Below are 17,914 nucleotides of genomic sequence, written 5' to 3'. Positions count from 1 at the left end.
TGGGATTGAATGGTCTGTTACTGTACTGTAACGGACTAGGATTGAATGGGCTGCCTCTGTCCTGTAACAGACTGACGAGATGGTCTGTTTCTGTACTGTAACAGACTGTGCTTTGATGGGTTGTTTCTTTACTGTAACAGACTGATTAGATCGGCTGTTCCTGTACTGTAACTGACTGTAATTCAAAGGCTTGTTTCTGTGCTGTAACATCATCATCATAGGCAGTACCTCGAAATCGAGGAAGACTTGTTTCCACTCTAAAAGTGAGTTCTTAGGTGACTGAACAGTCCAATATGGGAATTACAGTCTCTGTCACAGGTAGGACAGACAGTCGTTGGAGGAGAGGGTGGATGGGGAGCCTGGTTTGCCACACACACCTTCCGCTGCCTGCGCTTGTTTTCTGTATGCTCTCGGTGACGAGACTCGAGGTGCTCAGCGCCCTCCCGGGTGCACTTCCTCCATTTCAGGTGGTCTTTGGCCAGGGACACCCAGGTGTCGGTGGGGATGTTGCATTTTATCAAGGAGGCTTGGAGGGTGTCCTTGAAATTTTCCTCTGCCCACCTGGGGCTCGCTTGCCGTATAGGAGTTCCGAGTAGAACACTTGCTTTGGGAGTCTTGTGTCAGGCATGCGAACAATGTGACCCGCTCAACGGAGCTGGTCGAGTGTGGTCAGTGCTTCGATGCTGGGGATGTTGGCCTGATTAAGGATGCTAAAATTGGTGCGTCTAGTCTCCCAGGGGATTTGCATGATTTTGCGGAGACATCGTTGGTGATTTGATCCAGCGATTTGAGGTGTCTACTGTATATGGTCCATGTCTCTCGGCCATACAAGAGGGCGGGTATCACTACAGCCCTGTAGAGACCATAAGCTTGGTGCCAGATTTGAGGGCCTGATCTTTGAGCACTCTCTTCCTCAGGTGGCCGACAGCTGCACTGGCATACTGGAGGCGGTGTTGAACCTCGTTGCTGATGTTTTCCCTTGCTGATAATAGGGTTCCGAGATATGGAAAGTGGTCCACGTTGTCTAGGGCCGCGCCGTGGATCTTGATGACTGGGGGGGGGCCGAGCTGTGTGGTGGGCTCAGGTTGTCTTACGGATGTTTAATGTAAGGCCCATGTTTTCCTATGCCTCAGTGACTATGTTGATTATGACTTGGGGTTCAGTCTCTGAATGTGTGCAGATGCAGGCGTCGTCTGCGTACTGTAGCTTGACGACAGAGGTTGGGGAGGTCTTGGACCTGGCCTGGAGGCGATGAAGGTTGAACAGATTCCCACTGGTTCTGTAGTTTAGTTCCACTCCAGCAGGGAGCTTGTTGACTGTGTGGTGGAGCATTGCAGCGAGGAAGATCGAGAAGAGGGTTGGCGCGATGACGCAGCCCTGCTTGACCCCGGTTCAGACGTGGATTGGTCTGTGATGGCTCCGTTGGTAACGATCACGGCCTGCATGTCATCGTGGAGCAGGCAGAGGCTGGTGACAAACTTTTGGGTCAGCCAAAGAGGAGAAGGACGCTCCATAGTCCCTCGCAGTTAACGGTGTCAAAGACCTTTGAAAGGTCAAAGAAGGCCATGTACCAAAGAAGGGTTGGTGCTGTTCCCTGCATTTTTCTTGCAGCTGTGACGCCGTAAAGATCACGTCCGTTCTACCCCGTAGGGGACGAAATCCACACTCTGACTCCGGGAGGAGCTCCTAAGTCACAGGGACAAGAAGGTTGAAGAGGATTCTAGCGATGACTTTCCCAGTGGCTGATAACAAGGAGATTCCTCTGTAGTTGCCGCAGTTGGACTTGTCCCCTTTTTTAAAGATGGTCACGATTACTGCATCTCTGAAATCTCCTGGCATGCTCTCCTCCTTCCAGATGAGAGAGATGAGGTCATGCATTCGTGCCAATAGTGCCAGTCCGCCATACTTTAGTGCATCAGCGGGGATTCCATCCGCTCCCGTTGCCTTATTGTTCTTGAGCTGGTGGATGGCCTTTTCTACCTCGTGCAGGGCTGGGGTTTTGCTGAGATGGTGGCGCATAGCATGCTGTAAGATGGAGTCAAGGACACTCGAGTCTCAGTTAAGGAAATCTTCGAAGTGCTCCTTCCAGCGGGTCCTGACTGCCTCGATTTCCTTGATGAGTTTCTCCCCGTTCTTGGCCAGCAGTGGTTTGGGGCCTTGGGTGCTTGGGCCTTAGGTGGCCTTGACTGCAATGAAGAATCCTTGCACATCATGGCTATTGGCCAGCTGCTGAATCTCCTGTGCTTTCTCCACCCACCATCTATTCTCGAGGTGGTGGGTTTTTTGTTGGACCTCGGCCTTAAGCCGTCTGTAAAGCTGCTTTGCTGCTCCCGAGTTGGCTTATTGTTTTAGGTTCAGAAATGCGCTTGTGATTTATTAGCTCTTGGATCTCCTCAAACCAGTCCTGGTGTTTCCTGGTTGAGTGACCGAGCGTCTCTTCGCAGGCATTGGTTATGGTGGCCTGGAGGGCAGACCAAGCGTTGTGAGCATTCTGCGTCTCGGGTTCATCAAGGATCATCAGGTTAGCAGTGAGGCACTGGCTATATAGGGCTCTCTTAGCTGGGTCTTTGAGTGTCCCGGCATTGATTTTTTTGCGGCACTGCTTCTGCTGCCATCGCTGCTTTGGGGCTATATTGATGTTGATGATGAAACGGATTAGGGTGGTGGTCCATCCAGCAGTCGTCAGCTCCTGTCAGGGCGCGGGTGATGCACACATCCTTGCGATCCCTGGCTCGAACGATGACATAGTCGAGCAGGTGCCAGTGTTTGGAGCGAGGGTGTTGCCACGATGCCTTGTATTTGTCCCTCTGGCGGAACAGGGTGTTAGTGATGGCAAGGTCGTGTTCTCGGAATTTTGTCAGGAGCGGGGTACCATTGGAGTTGGTTTTCCCTCCCCCCTCTCTGTCTATCATGCCTCTCCAGAGGTCTGTGTCCTTACCAACCTTGGCGTTGAAGTTGCCGAGGAGGATCAGTTTGTCGTCCATAGGGACGTGGGACAGGGATTTTTTGAGGCTGGAGTAAAAACCCTCTTTGGTCAGATCTGTTACATCGAGTGTTGGGGCTTATGCACTGATAACTGTGGCGTGTTGGTTCCAGGATAGGGTGAGTCTGAGAGTCATGAGACGTTCGCTCATCCGACAGTGGGAGTCTCTGAGGCGGTCGACCAGCTCGTTCTTGGTAGCGAACTCCGTGGAGGTGGCGTTCTTTCTCTGGTTTGCCTTTCCAGAAGATGTAACCTCCACTGTAACAGACTGTGATTCGATGGTCTGTTCTGTACTGTAACAGACTGTGATTCGATGGTCTGTTCTGTACTGTAACAGACTGTGATTCGGTGGGCTGTCTCTGTACTGTAACAGACTGCGATTTGAAGGGCTGTTTCTGTCCTGTAACAAACTGTGATTCGATGTTTGTCTCTGCACCGGAACAGACTGTGATTCAATGCACTGTTTCTGTACTGTAACAGACTGATTCAATGGGCTGTTTCTGTACTGTAACAGACTGTGATCAGATGGTCTGTTCTGACCTGTAACTGACTGGGATTCAAAGGGCTGTTTCTGTACTGTAACAAACGGATTTGATGGTCTGTTTCTGTACTGTGACAGACTGATTCAGTGGGCTGTTTCTGTACTGTAACAGACTGTGATTCGATGGGCTGTTTCTGTACTGTAACAATGATTCAAGGGCATATAGCTATACTGTAACAGACTGTTTTGACTGCCTGTTTCTGTACTGTAATAGACTGTGATTCGATGGACTGTGTCTGTACTGTAACAGACTGTTCAGATGGTCTGTTTCTGTACTGTAACAGATTGTAATTCAATGGTCTGTTTCTGTACTGTAACAGACTGTGATTCAGTGACCTCTTTCTGCAATGTAACAGACTTTTGATTCTATGGTCTGTTTCTGTATTGTAACAGACTGTGATTCGATGAGCCGTTTCGATTGTAACAGACTGATTCCCACACTGCAACAGTGACTACACTGCAAAAGTACTTAATTGGCTGTAGAGCGCTTGGAGTCGTTCGGTGGACGTGAAAGGCGCTATTTAATGCAGGTCTTTCTTTCGATGGTCTGTTTCTGTACTGTAACTGACTGTGACTCAATGAGCTGTTTCTGTACTGTAACTGACTGTGTTTCGAATGGCTGTTTCTGTGCTGTAACAGACTGATTTGTTGGGTTGTGTCTGTACTGTAGCAGACTTGGGTTATAATTTTGCAAATGTTTAATTTTTCTGTTTTGTAAAATGGGAAATGGTTCTGAATTTTTTTTAAACTCATTTTCAGGTTCAAGAAAGTGGATCAGTCATGTTGACTTTAGCAAAAAAGCTGAAGCGTGAAGAGGGTGTGAAAGGGAGAGGCAACACAAACCCAGGGACAGACTCATCCCGCCGTGTTTCTATTAGAGATAAGCTGCTCATCAAAGGTGCGTGACTCCTCTCTGCTGCTCTCCTGAAGTTCAATTTTTAGTTCATGGTTTCTCCCCTACCGCTTGGTCAAACCAACAACAACCTGCACATTAGCGAATGTGAAAGAGAGTTACTAACCGTCATTTAATCAAAGGGTTTGTGTAATCCCCAAATAGACGTCGGTGTGAAAATTCTTGTGTACCTGCTGTTCTCAAGTGATTTTCTTTGGTGGAGGGGTCCCTGTGAATGATCTCACACTCCTGGGGATCTTTTAACATGAGAGTGAGGGTACCAGAAGGATGGGCACCAACGGGAGAGTTAATCTACCAGAGTAGAGGGCTTCGATGGGAGAGTTAATGTACCAGATAAAATTCTTAAAGGGCTCGACAATGTAGATGCTGGGAGGATGTTTTTCACCGGCTGGGGAGTCTAGACCTAGGGGTCACAGTCCGAGACTAAGGAGACGGCCGTTTAGGACTGAAATGAGGAGAAATTTCTTTATTCAAACGGTTGTGAATCTTTGGAATTCCCGACCACAGAGAGCTGGGGGGAAGGGGCAAAAGGGGCAGGGGTGTTAAGTATCTCAATGCATCAGCAAATTTTCTTCCACCTGGGAGAGGTGCCGGATCCTGGTCGACCTGGGAGAGGTGCCAGATCCTGGTCCACCTGGGAGAGGTGCCAGATCCTGGTCCACCTGGGAGAAGTGCCAGATCCTGGTCCACCTGGGAGAAGTGCCAGATTCTGGGACCCCACCTGGGAGAGGTGCCGGATCCTGGTCCACCTGGGAGAGGTGCCGGATCCTGGTCCACCTGGGAGAGGTGCCGGATCCTGGTCCACCTGGAGAGGTACCGGATCCTGGTCCACCTGGGAGAGGTGCCGGATCCTGGTCCACCTGGGAGAGGTGACGGATCCTGGTCCAGCTGGGAGAGGTGACGGATCCTGGTCCACCTGGGAGAGGTGACGGATCCTGGTCCACCTGGGAGAAGTATCGGATCCTGGTCCACCTGGGAGAGGTGCCGGATCCTGGTCCACCTGGGAGAGGTGACGGATCCTGGTCCAGCTGGGAGAGGTGACGGATCCTGGTCCACCTGGGAGAGGTGACGGATCCTGGTCCACCTGGGAGAAGTATCGGATCCTGGTCCACCTGGGAGAGGTATCGGGTCCTGGGGCTGCATAGTAGGTAGGTGAACCCGCACCTTCCTCTTGTACTCTAATTCCAGAATCTGACCTGAACCCATCCGGGTGCGATAAAAATGGTCAAGGCTTACAGCTCAGTATAACTCAGTATTCTTTTAACTGTTTATTCGACTCCGGATAACATATAAATGTTAATGCACTATCTCCTTTAAATTCAAACAGTACTTACATACAATGTTCCTTTCAGCTCTCTAACTTCAAACACCACTCACTCCGGCGATCACTCGAGGGTGATCCGTCTGTACGGGTGATCAAACCCGTCCGTAGTTCCCTTACAAGTTGCTCCGTTTGTCCCAAAACACATCCCTTTTATGACACAAAATTCCTACCTGTTACAATGAATGACGCAATCCCCCTTTGATTGTACCATCTTAATATTATCTGCATCTGCAAATTTATTGAGTGCATACTTTGGTCACTTCCCCATCCTGGTTCAGTGAATAGTCCATTATCATACAAGGAAATGTCCTCGTCCTGTTCCATGTTAAACCATTATTGCACAAGTGTTTTGATGGGGAGAAGTTTCGGGGCTATCGTCATCCGAAAAATTGGCGAATGGGTTTTTCATTCCAGCAACAAGGTTGACATTAGCATTTCAAAAGGGGGAGGCGATCACCTCAGACTTGGTGGAACCGTGGTCAAAGAAACATAAAAAATAGGTGCAGGAGTAGGCCATTGGGCCCTTCGAGCCTGCACCACCATTCAATAAGATCATGGGTGATCATTCCCTCAGTACCCTTTTCCTGCTTTCTCTCCATACCCCTTGATCCCTTTAGCCATAAGGGCCATATCGAACTCCCTCTTGAATATATCCAATGAACTGGCATCAACAAGTCTCTGCGGTAGGGAATTCCACAGGTTAACAACTCTCTTAGTAAAGAAGTTTCTCCTCATCTCAGTCCTAAATGGCCTACACCTTATCCTAAAGACTGTGTCCCCCTGGTTCTGGACTTCCCCATCATCGGGAACATTCTTCCCGCATCTAACCTGTCCAGTCCCGTCAGAATCTTGTAAGTTTCTATGAGATCCTCTCATTCTTCTAAACTCCAGTGAATACAGGCCCAGTTGATCCAGTCTCTCCTCATATGTCAGTCCCGTCATCCCGAGAATCAGTCTGGTGAACCTTCACTGCACTCCCTCAATAGCAAGAGCGTCCTTCCTCAGATTAGGAGACCAAAACTGAACACAATATTCCAGGTGAGGCTTCACCAAGGCCCTGTACAACTGCAATAAGACTGCTCCTATACTCAAATCCCCTAGCTATGAAGGCCAACATACCATTTGCCTTCTTCACTGCCTGCTGTACCTGCATGCCAACTTTCAATGACTGATGTATCATGACACCCAGGTCTTGTTGCCCCTCCTCCTTTCCTAATCTGCCGCCATTCAGATAATATTCTGCCTTCGTGTTTTTGCCCCCCAAAAGTGGATAATCTCACCTTTATCCACATTATACTGCATCTGCCATGCATTTGCCCACTCACCTAACCTGTCCAATTCACCCTGCAGCCTTTTAGCGTCCTCCTCACAGCTCACACCACCACCCAGCTTAATGTCATCTGCAAACTTGGCGATATTGCACTCAATTCCTTCATCTAAATCATTACAATATACATTAAAGAGCTGGGACCCAGCACTGACCCCTGCGGTACTCCACTAGTCACTGCTTGCCATTCTGAAAAGGACCCGTTTATCCCTCTCTGCTTCCTGTCTGCCAACCAGTTCTCTATCCATGTCAGTACATTACCCCCAATACCATGTGCTTTGATTTTGCACACCAATCTCTTGTGTGGGACCTTGTCAAAAGCCTTTTGAAAGCCCAAATACACCACATCCACTGGTTCTCCCTTGTCCACTCTACTAGTTACATCCTCAAAAAATTCCAGAAGATTTGTCGAGCATGATTTCCCTTTCATAAATCCATGCTGACTTGGACTGATCCTGTCACTGCTTTCCAAATGCGCTGCTATTACATCTTAATATTTGATTCCAACATTTTCCCCACTACTGATGTCAGGCTAACCGGTCTATAATTACCCATTTTCTCTCTCCCTCCTTTTTTAAACAGTGGTATTACATTAGCTACCCTCCGGTCCATAGGAACTGATCCACAGTTGACAGACTGTTGGAAGATGATCACCAATGCATCCACTATTTCTAGGGCCACTTCCTTAAGTACTCTGGGATGCAGACTATCAGGCCCCAGGGATTTATCGGCCTTCAATCCCATCAATTTTCCTAACACAATTTCCCACTTTATAAGGATATCCTTCAGTTCCTCCTTTTCACTGGACCCTCGGTCCCCTAGTATTTCCGGAAGGTTATTTGTGTCTTCCTTTGTGAAAACAGAACCAAAGTATTTGTTTAACTGGTCCTCCATTTCTTTGTTCCCCATTATAAATTCACCTGAATCTGACTGCAAGGGACCTACGTTTGTTTTCACTAATCTTTTTCTCTCCACATATCTGTAGAAGCTTTTGCAGTCAGTTTTTATGTTCCCAGCAAGCTTCCTTTCATACTCTATTTCCCCCCTCCTAATTAAACCCTTTGTCCTCCAATGCTCTATTACAATATTCTCCCAGTCCTCAGGTTTGCTGTTTTTTCTGGCCAATTTATATGCCTCTTCCTTGGATTTAACACTATTCTTAATTTCCCTTGTTAGCCGCGGTTGAGCCACCTTCCCCATTTTATTTTTATTCCAGACAGGGATGTACAATTGTTGAAGTTCATCCATGTGATCTTTAAATGTTTGCCTTTGCCCAACCACTGTCAACCCTTTAAGTATCACTCGCCAATCTATTCTAACCAAGTCACATCTCATACAATTGAAGTTACTTTTCCCATCACCTATGCTGTATCAACAGTCTCACCATGGGAGTTCAATCAACAGGATAGTCCTTTAGATTTAAACAAACACATGCCATTGTGTGGTCTGATCACCGAAGCTCCTTCCCTGGTTAGCATATTCATTAAGTCAGTCAGTCATGTCTGTGTCTTTGTATGAATAATTTCCTCTCGCATTCCGTTCAGCTGACAGCTTGTTTTTAAAGTCCCATTGGTCGATACGATGCTGGGCTATGATGATTGATTGGTCAAGCTGCTTGACCTTTTAATGTCGGTTTACTTTAGGTTAAGTGCGTTGTTGCTGTAGGACTGGCTACACCACTTGGGAGAGATACCAGACCCGAGGGCTCCACCTGGGAGCTGAACCAGACCCAGATCCTCCACCTGGGAGAGGTGCCAGATCCTGAGGCCTCACCTGAGGCTCATATTGGGACAAGTATCAGATCCTGGCCCACTTGGGAGATGACAGGAGAGAATTGGCTTGGGAAAAATTTGCAGTTGAACTGCCATTGGTGAACTTCAGAGATGTTCCACACTGAGTTTCAGAAACTCATTGCTCTTGTGCTACCCTTGGTGATCTGGTAATCGCACAGGAGGAGGTCATTCACCTCTTCTTCCCCCGCCCCCTCCCCCACCTGCCCACATCCTTTTCTGAACTGAATGTATGCCCCTCTCATTGCTATTTGTGGGATCTTGCTGTGCATACATTGACTGCCATGTATTCCAACACTATAACAATGAATGCAATTGCAAAGTAATTCATTGGCTGTGAAGCAGTTTTGTTGTATCCTGAGGATGTGAAAGACACTGTATCGTGTTCACATCGTGCTTTGTAAAAGGGTCCAGTCTGTTCAAATTGTGCTGTGTAAAGGCCTATGTTCACCATCTCTGACCTCCCTACACCATATGATCATAGGGTGGAAATAATACCTTATGGTGCAGTACAGTGTACCTTCTTTGGTATTTGTATTGCCCAATATGGTACTGAGTCATATAGATCAAAAGGTGATAATGTTTGGTGCACTTAACCTAAGTGAACAGGGAAAAATCTGCTACGTTCCTGCTCCTGATCTATAGCCAGTGACTCCTGCTGTGCAAGTGTGCATGTTGGATAAAGGACCACTTTTGTAACACTCCCATTTCAGGCTTAAGTGACTTGGGTGAAATACCCAGGACGGTCAGGGCCTGTGCAATCATCCCCCAGCCAGTGGTCGCCCTTTCGGGTGGATGGTGGGTGTTTAGGATCAGAGGAAAAAAGGCAGTGGGAACCTTGAGGCCTGAGAAAGTATTTCTTTACTCACTGGAGTTCAGAATTGTTTATTGTTATATTCAGAATAACTCCACAAGACAGTGTGCTGTAAGCTCAAACTGTTGTGACCTTGGTCTCTTCAATGTAATTCCAGAGTGAGGAAGCAGCATGGTAGACTGCCTTTAATACCAGTTTGCCCAGGGTGTGCAGGTGACCCTTGGGACTCCCACAGGTGCGCCCCCCGGTGGCAAGTCTTACACATTGGTAAAGTTTATATACATAACATCATTCCCCCTGCCACCCCCCCCCCCCCCCCCCCAACCAAAGTCTTAGATACAAGTTGAGGCAATCCGGGGCTCTGCGTTCCCGGGTTGATCGCCTGAGTTGAAGTCCTGGCATGGGATCATTGCTGCACTGCGGCGCGGCTGGTATGATCAGACTCTTGGGCATGGTGGGTTCATCCTCGTGGTTGATCGCTGGGTGTAGGTGGATCAATGATGGTAATGTCCCCTTCAAACTGTTCTTGGTTGTCAGTGAATTGCAGTTTGGTCTGATCCAAGTGCTTTCTGCACGTTTGCCCATTCAAAAGCTTGACAACAAACACTGCATTCCCCTCCTTGACTAAAACAGTGCAAGCAACCCACTTGGGTCCATGACCGTACTTAAGAGCAAACACAGGATCATTAACCTCAATGTCATGCAATACAGCCGCGCGATCGTGGTATACGTTATGCCGGTGACGCCGGGTTTCTACATGATAATTGAGATCCAGGTAGACTAAGGAGAGCCTGGTTTTGAGTGCTCTCTTCATTAGCAATTCTGCAGGGGGAACCCCAGTAAGCGAGTGGGGTTGCGTGCGGTAGCTGAACAGAATCCGAGATAACTGGGTCTGCAGGGAACCGTCCGTTAGCGTTTCAAGCTCTGCTTGATGGTTTGGACTGCTCGTTCCGCTTGACCATTGAGTGTGGGCTTAAATGGCGCAGACCTGACATGCTTGATGCCATTGTGGATCATGAACTCGTTGAATTCCGAGCTGGTGAAACATGGTCCATTGTCACTAACAAGGATGTCGGACAAACCATGGGTGGCGAACATGGCCGGAGGCTTTCAATGGTGGCAGTGGACGTACATGACGATATTATTATACATTCAATCCATTTAGAGTAAGCGTCCACTGCTACTAGGAACATCTTTCTTAGAAAGGGGCCAGCGAAATCTACGTGGACCCTTGACCTCAGTTTGGACAGTCATGACCACAGACTCAGTGGGGCCTCCCTTGGTGCATTGCTCAACTGTGAGCAAGTGTTACAATTCTGAGTCAATGCCGGGCCACCAACTGTGCGACCTGGCGATAGCCTTCATCATAACTATGCCTGGGTGGGTACTGTGAAGGTTGCGTATAAATGTTTCCCTGCCTTTTTTTGGCAAAACTACACGATTCCCCCATAGGAGACAATCCGAAAGGATGGACATTTCATCCTTGCGTCGGTGGAATGGCTTAATTTCGTCTTGCATTTCCCCGGGAACCGCCGACCAACTCCCATTGAGGACACAGCTTTTTACTAGTGATAGCACCGGGTCCTGGCTAGTCCAGATCCTGATCTGGAGAACCATGACGGCTGACCCCTCGTTCTCAAAAGCATCCATTACAAGAAGCAAGTCTGCGGGTTACGCCATTTCCACCCCGGTGGTGGGCAATGGTAGCCGACTGAGGTCTCAGTGCCTGGTCTGTGGCAGATTACATAGTCATATGCGGATAACGTTAGTGCCCATCTCTGGATGCGGGACGAAGCATTGGTGTTAATACTTTTTCTTTGAGAACAGCAAAATGAGCTACTTGTGGTCAGTTTTGAGCTCGAACCGGAGTCCAAATAGGTATTGGTGCATTTTCTTAACCCCGTATACGCATGCCAATGCTTCTTTCTCAACCATACTGTAGGTTCTTTCAGCCTTAGATAAACTTCTGGACGCATATGCAACCGGTTGCAGTTTGCCTGATACATTGGCTTGCTGTAACATACAACCGACCCCGTACGAAGATGCATCACAAAGCTAGTACTAAATATTTACACGGGTCATATAATACAAGTAACTTGTTAGAACATAGCAGGTTTCTGGCCTTATTAAAGGCTGTCTCTTGAGATTTACCCCAAACCCAGTTGTCACCCTTGCGTAGTAATAAATGCAAAGGTTCCAGCAAAGTGCTCAACCCCGGTAGAAAGTTACCAAAATAGTTGAGTCCCAGGAACGAACGCAGCTCCGTCACATTTCTGTGGTCTTGGTGCATTCCTGATGGCCTCCGTCTTGGAGTCCGTGGGTCTGAAGCCGGCCGCCGCAATCTTTCTCCCCAGGAATTCGACCTCTGGCACCAGGAAAAAACACTTGGAGCATTTCAACCTGAGTCCCACTCTGTCCAGTTGCTTTCGAACCTCTTCCAGGTTGTGCAAGTGTTCGGTGGTGTTTCGACCAGTGATCAGGATGTCGTCTTGAAATACCACGGTGCGCGGAACCGGTTTCAGCAGACTCTTTGGAAGATGGCCGCAGCCAAGCGAATTCCAAAAGGGCACCTTTGGTATATGAACAGTCCTTTGTGTGTGTTGATGCATATCAATTTTTTTGACAGTTTAGCCAGCTCCTGTGTCATGTAAGCAGAGGTTAGATTCACTTGGTGAACGACTTTCCCCCCTGTTAACATTGCGAGCAGGTCATCCGCTTTGGGTAGTGGGTACTGGTCCTGTAACGAGACTCGGTTGATCGTTGTTAGTCCCCGCAGATTCTGACCGTCCATCACTTTTCAACACCGGAACAATTGGACTGGCCCACTCGTTGAACTTGACTGGCGATATGATCCCCTCTCGTTGAAGTTTGTCCAGCTCGATCTCGACTTTCTCTCGCATCATGTATGGAACCGCTCAGGCCTTGTGATGAACGGGTCATGCATCAGGGACTACATGGATCTGCACTTTGGTGCCTGTGAAGTTGCTGATGCCTGGCTCGAATAACAATGGGAATTTGTTTAGCACTTGGGCGTACGAGGCGTCATCCACCGAAGACAGTGCTTTGATGTCGTCCCAGTTCCATCGGATCTTTCCTAGCCAGCTTCTGCCGAACAGCGTTAGGCCTTCGCCTGGTACAATCCATAGTGGTAAATCATGCACAGCTCCATTGTACGATACCTTCACTGATGCACTGCCAATGAACTGGTATGAGCTCTTTGGTGTAAGTGCGCAGCTTGGTGTGGATCGGGCTTAGTTTTGGCCTTTGTGCCTTGTTGTCCCACAGTTTCTCAAAAGCCTTTTGACTGACTCGTCCCCGTGTCCAATTCCATGGAAACTGGAATGCCGTTTAATTTGACTTTTAACATTATCGGAGGGTTTTTGGTGGTGAAGGTGTGTACTCCATACATTTCCTCTTCAGCCTCGGGTTGAGTTGCCTCTCTCACTCATTCAGCGTGATCCACGCCAGATCGGTCATCTCCTGCCGACTCTGCCACGTGGTGAGTTGCAGCACGTCTGCACATTCGCTGGAGGTGCCCCATTGTTCTGCAGCCTTTGCACACGTAGTGCTTGAATTGACATTGATGGGCTCGATGATTACTCCCGCCAGCGCTAACATGGTGTTAATGGACTCACATTCACGCCCCACGGCGGGCTCGGAGTCATTCTAGGTCTGGCCTCTGCAGGCGTGTAGGCCCTGCCATGTACAGTTCTGCCTGCTGAAGGCTTTATTTTATGCACAGTACTTGCCGGTGAGCTTTGATGTTGCAAAGATATCTGTTTAGTGTTATTGTTCTTGGACATGAAAGCCTGGGCTATCGTGATGGCCTTGCTCAGATCTAGGGATTCGGCAGACAGCAGTTTGCGAAGAATGACCTCGTGGACAATTCCAAGCACAAGTGGACAAAGTGGACAAAAAGTCCCATAACACTTCCCCCAAAAATCCAGCAAATACGCACGGTCCCACAAGGTGTCTTAGGTCGGCGACGTAGCTCGCCACATCCTGGCCCTCGGAGCGATGATGTGTATAAAAGCGATGTCTGGCCATTAAGATGCTCTCCTTCGGCCTGAGGTGTTCCCGAACCAGCGTATACAACTCTTCATATGTCTTCTCCGTTGGCTTTGTTGGCTAGCAGATTTTTGATGAGGCCGTATATCGTGGACCCGCAAACAGTGAGGAGAATCGCCCTGCGCTTGACCGCGGTCTCTTCCATAGCCAGCTCGTCGGCCACAAAGTACTGGTCAAGATGCTCAACGAAGGCTTCCCAATCATCACCCTCAACAAATCTCTCAAGAATACCAATGGCAGCCATAATCGCGTGAAAGTTTGTGATCTGTTACTCGTCGCCAATTGTTATGTTTAGAATAACTCCAAGACTGTATGCTGTAAGCTCAAACTGTTGTGACCTTGGTCTCTTTAATGCAACTTCAGAGTGAGGAAGCAACATGGTAGACTGTCTTTTATACCTGCTTGCCCAGGGTGTGCAGGTGACCCTTGGGTCTCCCACAGGTGCGCCCCCTGGTGGCAAGTCTTACACATTGGTAAAGTTTACATACATAACATTTATGGTATTAGTACTCCTGGGAAAAATATCCTGTTAGCCAACAGATACAAAAAGTAAGCTCCTTACATCCATCTGTAACTGCTCAATTTCTCATAGCTTGTGGATAAAGTATGGAAAACAGGCTCGAAAGCCTGGCCCTGTGTGTTGGAAATGCAGAATGGAATTTGACTAGTTATTTTGGTGGCTTAGCACAAGGTAATTTCCAGGGTGGAGGGCGATAGGGATTAGTAACTCCAGATTTTCCGAGGAGATGTCCTGAATAGGATTCTGTTTGATGCACGTGTGCTCTGTGTTCCAGAGCACAGATGGGATTTCTATCCAATGAAGAAGGATGCAATTGTGATTTAAAAACTACCTGGAATTTCACTGGTACCAGTGGCTGGAGGAGGTTTTTCCAGCTTGTTTGTGATGCATATTGGATGCTCTGGAAGCATGTTATATTTTAATGAGGAGCAGGTTATATTTTGCACTAGGGTGTATGGAGCGAGTTGTGACTTCATGTAGGTTGCAGATTGTAAGATTCGGAGAGACCAAATTAGACTGATTATAACGTTTATATAAGCTTTCAAGCTAGCATCTCATTTGGTTTTTACCTAGGATGTGTAGTTGTCCAAAGATCGCTATAAATGCAATTAGTTGCTTCAGTTGGTGATTCATTGCTGATGGATCAGGTTGCCTATGGGACCAGGTTGAGATGGTGAAATCTTCCTTGTGTCTCTTCAGCGATGGATAGTTGCAGTGAGGTGAAGCTTGTGACTAATGGTTCGGAATTCCTAGCATGTAACAGAGAGGCTTCCTTCAGCCTGTGTGCAGATCCAGGACCACATTAAGATGGATTTATGCCAAAAAGGGAATGCTTAGAAGAAGGGCTATGACCTACATCAACAGGTTACTCAGCACCGTTAGTGGAGTGGGGAAGAAGAGGAGAGTGGCAGTAGTAGGAGACTCAGATAGGCACTGTTTTCACTGACAGATGTTTTCACTGTTGTGACTGGGAGTCCTGAATGCTATGCTGTGTCCCTGGATGAACAATGTTGCACAACAGGTGGGAATACTTCTGGAGAAGGAGGGAGTGTCATGAGAGACTGGGAACCGTAGGGAATCAGAAATTTAGGTGCAAAAAGTAATCAAAAATGCTTATATAATGATGACCTTTATCCCAAGTGGTTTGGATTACAAAAGTGATGAAGTTATGATCCAGTTATATAAAGCCTTGGTCAGACCCCATTTGGAGTACTGCATTCAGTTTGGACATGCACTTCAGGAAAGCTGTATTGTCCTTGGAGGGGATGCAGTGCAGATTCATCAGAATAACACCAGGTTGGAAGGGTTAAAGCATGAGGACAGGTTGCATAAAACTGCACTGTAAGCCCAGTGACTCCCACAGCTACCTGGACTACACTTCTTCCCATCCCACATCTTGTAACGACTCCATTCCATTCTCCCAGTTTCTCCGTCTCCGTCGCCTCTGCTCTGAATACGCCTCCTTTCACACCAGTGCCTCTGACATGTCTTCCTTTTTCCTCAACCGAGGATTCCCCTCCGCCGTGGTTAACATGACCCTCGACCGTGTCCGTTCTATTTCCCGCACTTCTGCTCTCACCCCCTTCCCTTCCCTTTGTTCCCCTTGTCCTCACCTTTCATGCCACCAGCCTCCACATTCAATGGATCATCCTCTGCCATTTCCGCCACCTCCAGCGAGATCTCACCACCAATCACATCTTTCCCTCCCCTTTCCTCTCAGCATTCCGAAGGGACTGCTCCCTCCGCGACACCCTGGTCCATTCTGCAGTCACCCCCAGCATTCCCTCCCCTTCCCACAGTACCTTCCCATGCAAGCGCAGGAGATGCAACACCTGCCCTTTTACCTCCTCCCTTCCCACTGTCCAGGGTCCCAAATACTCCTTCCAGGTGAAACAGCGATTTATTTGTACTTTTCAATTTAGTATACTGTATTCGCTGCTCACGATGTGGTCTCCTCTACATTGGGGAGACCAAGCGTAGATCGGGTAACCACTTTGCTGAACATCTCCGTTCAGTCCGTAAGTGTGACCTTGAGCTTCCAGTCACCTGTCACTTTAATTCTCCACTCCACTCCTACCCTGATATCTCCGTCCTCGGACTCCTCCACTGTTCCAATGAAGCACAACGCAAGCTCCAGGAACAGCATCTCATCTTTCGTTTAGACACTTTACAGCCTTCTGGACTCAACATCGAGTTCAACAATTTCAGAACATAATCTCTGGCCATCTTTGGCTCCCTCTCTCCCCCCCCCCCCCCTCCATCTTATGTTTTTTTTCTTTATCTCTTCTTTTTTTCCTCTTTGTCTCCAAATGGCAGCTGGTCATTATTCCGCCATTCACACCCAATCCAGTTTTACCTTTTTCTAACTTCTGTTGTTACTATTTCAATTCGGCCCATCAGCCCTTTTGTCTCTAATCTCTCCTGCCTTCCACCCTATCACAGACCTTCCCTTTTGCTCGCTCTTCCCCTCACCCTTTCAGTGCTTCTTAAGAATGGGCTCTTTTCGAACATTGGCCAGTTCTGATGAAGGGTCATCGACCTAAAACGTTAACTCTGTTTTTCTCTCCACAGATGCCACCTGACCCGCTGAGATTTCCAGTATTTTCTGTTTTTATTGCATAAAACTGTTTGTATTGTCTTGCGTTTAGACGGTTGAGGGGTGATCTAATTGTGGTGTTTAAGATGATAAGATTTAATAGGATATAGAGAGAAACTATTTCTTCTGGTGGGGGGAATCCAGAACAAGGGAGCATAACCGTAAAATTAAACCTAGTGTTTTCTTTCTTTCTTGTCGGAGCTTGTTGTAGGCTAATTGATGGAAATTGATTGCTTCAATTGGTAAATAACCCTGTTATGTCTCAAATAAAGCAATGTGACTGAGTACTGTAGACTTGAGTAAGTGTGACCTTAGTCTCTTTATTCTGACTCCAGAGTGCTGGCACAGCATGGGAGGCCTGCTTATATGCAGTGCTCCCAAGGGATGCTGGGACCCCTTGGGACTCCAACAGATGCACCCTCTGGTGGCGGTAGAATGCTGGTTACAAGGTGTTGCAAACATAACATCACTGCCCCCCTCCCCCCACCCCCAGCCAAAATCAATAGTACACTTATTTACAGGGTGAGACGATCTGGGGCTTTCATCTCCCTAGTCGATCGTCTTGGTACAAACACAGGTGCAGGTGAGTTGGTTGGGCCTTCGCTGGGCTGCTGCGCAGCTGGCCTTGCTGGGCTGCTGGAGATGCTGAGTTCAACTTCGTGGTCAACCGTGATGTCGGTTGCCACTTGTGTGTGTATTGGATGGTCGAAGTTGGTAGTGTCCTCTTTGTTGCGCGTGGCTGTCTATGAATCGCAGTTTGGTTTGGTCCAAAGACTTTCTCCAATTAGTCCTTTTTGAGTTTGACCTCAAACACCCTACTCCCTTATTTGGCTATGACAGTGCCAGCAAGCCATTTGGGACCATGTCCAAAGTTGAGTACAAAAACAGGGTCATTGACTTCAATATCGCGTGGCAAATTTGCGTGATCATGGTACATGCTTTGCTGATGCCGCCTTCCCGCGACATGATCGTGGAGGTTAGGGTGGACGAGAGAGAGCCTTGTTTTGAGTGCCCTTTTCATGAGCAGTTCGGCAGGGG

The 17,914-nt window shown here is 48.0% G+C and overlaps 2 protein-coding genes across 5 annotated transcripts in view; one reads left to right on the top strand and one right to left on the bottom strand.

Moving 5' to 3' along the window:
- orc2 (origin recognition complex, subunit 2) overlaps positions 1-17,914 on the bottom strand; it is a 309,274-nt gene that overhangs the window by 246,615 nt on the left and 44,745 nt on the right. The gene's annotated exons all lie outside the window — the stretch shown is intronic.
- The window catches only part of ube2f (ubiquitin-conjugating enzyme E2F (putative)), a 160,195-nt gene continuing 146,567 nt past the window's right edge, over positions 4,287-17,914 (top strand). For all 4 annotated transcript variants that reach the window (XM_070876096.1, XM_070876094.1, XM_070876095.1 and 1 more), the window contains exon 1: positions 4,287-4,422. In XM_070876096.1, coding sequence (XP_070732197.1) covers positions 4,305-4,422 — 118 coding nt within the window. In that variant the 5' untranslated portion in view covers positions 4,287-4,304. The remainder of the gene's footprint in view (positions 4,423-17,914) is intronic.

The sequence above is a fragment of the Pristiophorus japonicus genome, chromosome 3, assembly GCF_044704955.1.
Source record: "Pristiophorus japonicus isolate sPriJap1 chromosome 3, sPriJap1.hap1, whole genome shotgun sequence".
Classification (NCBI taxonomy): Eukaryota; Metazoa; Chordata; class Chondrichthyes; family Pristiophoridae; genus Pristiophorus; species Pristiophorus japonicus.
The sequence above is the reverse complement of the archived record's forward strand: the minus strand, read 5'-3'. Positions and strand labels throughout refer to the sequence as shown.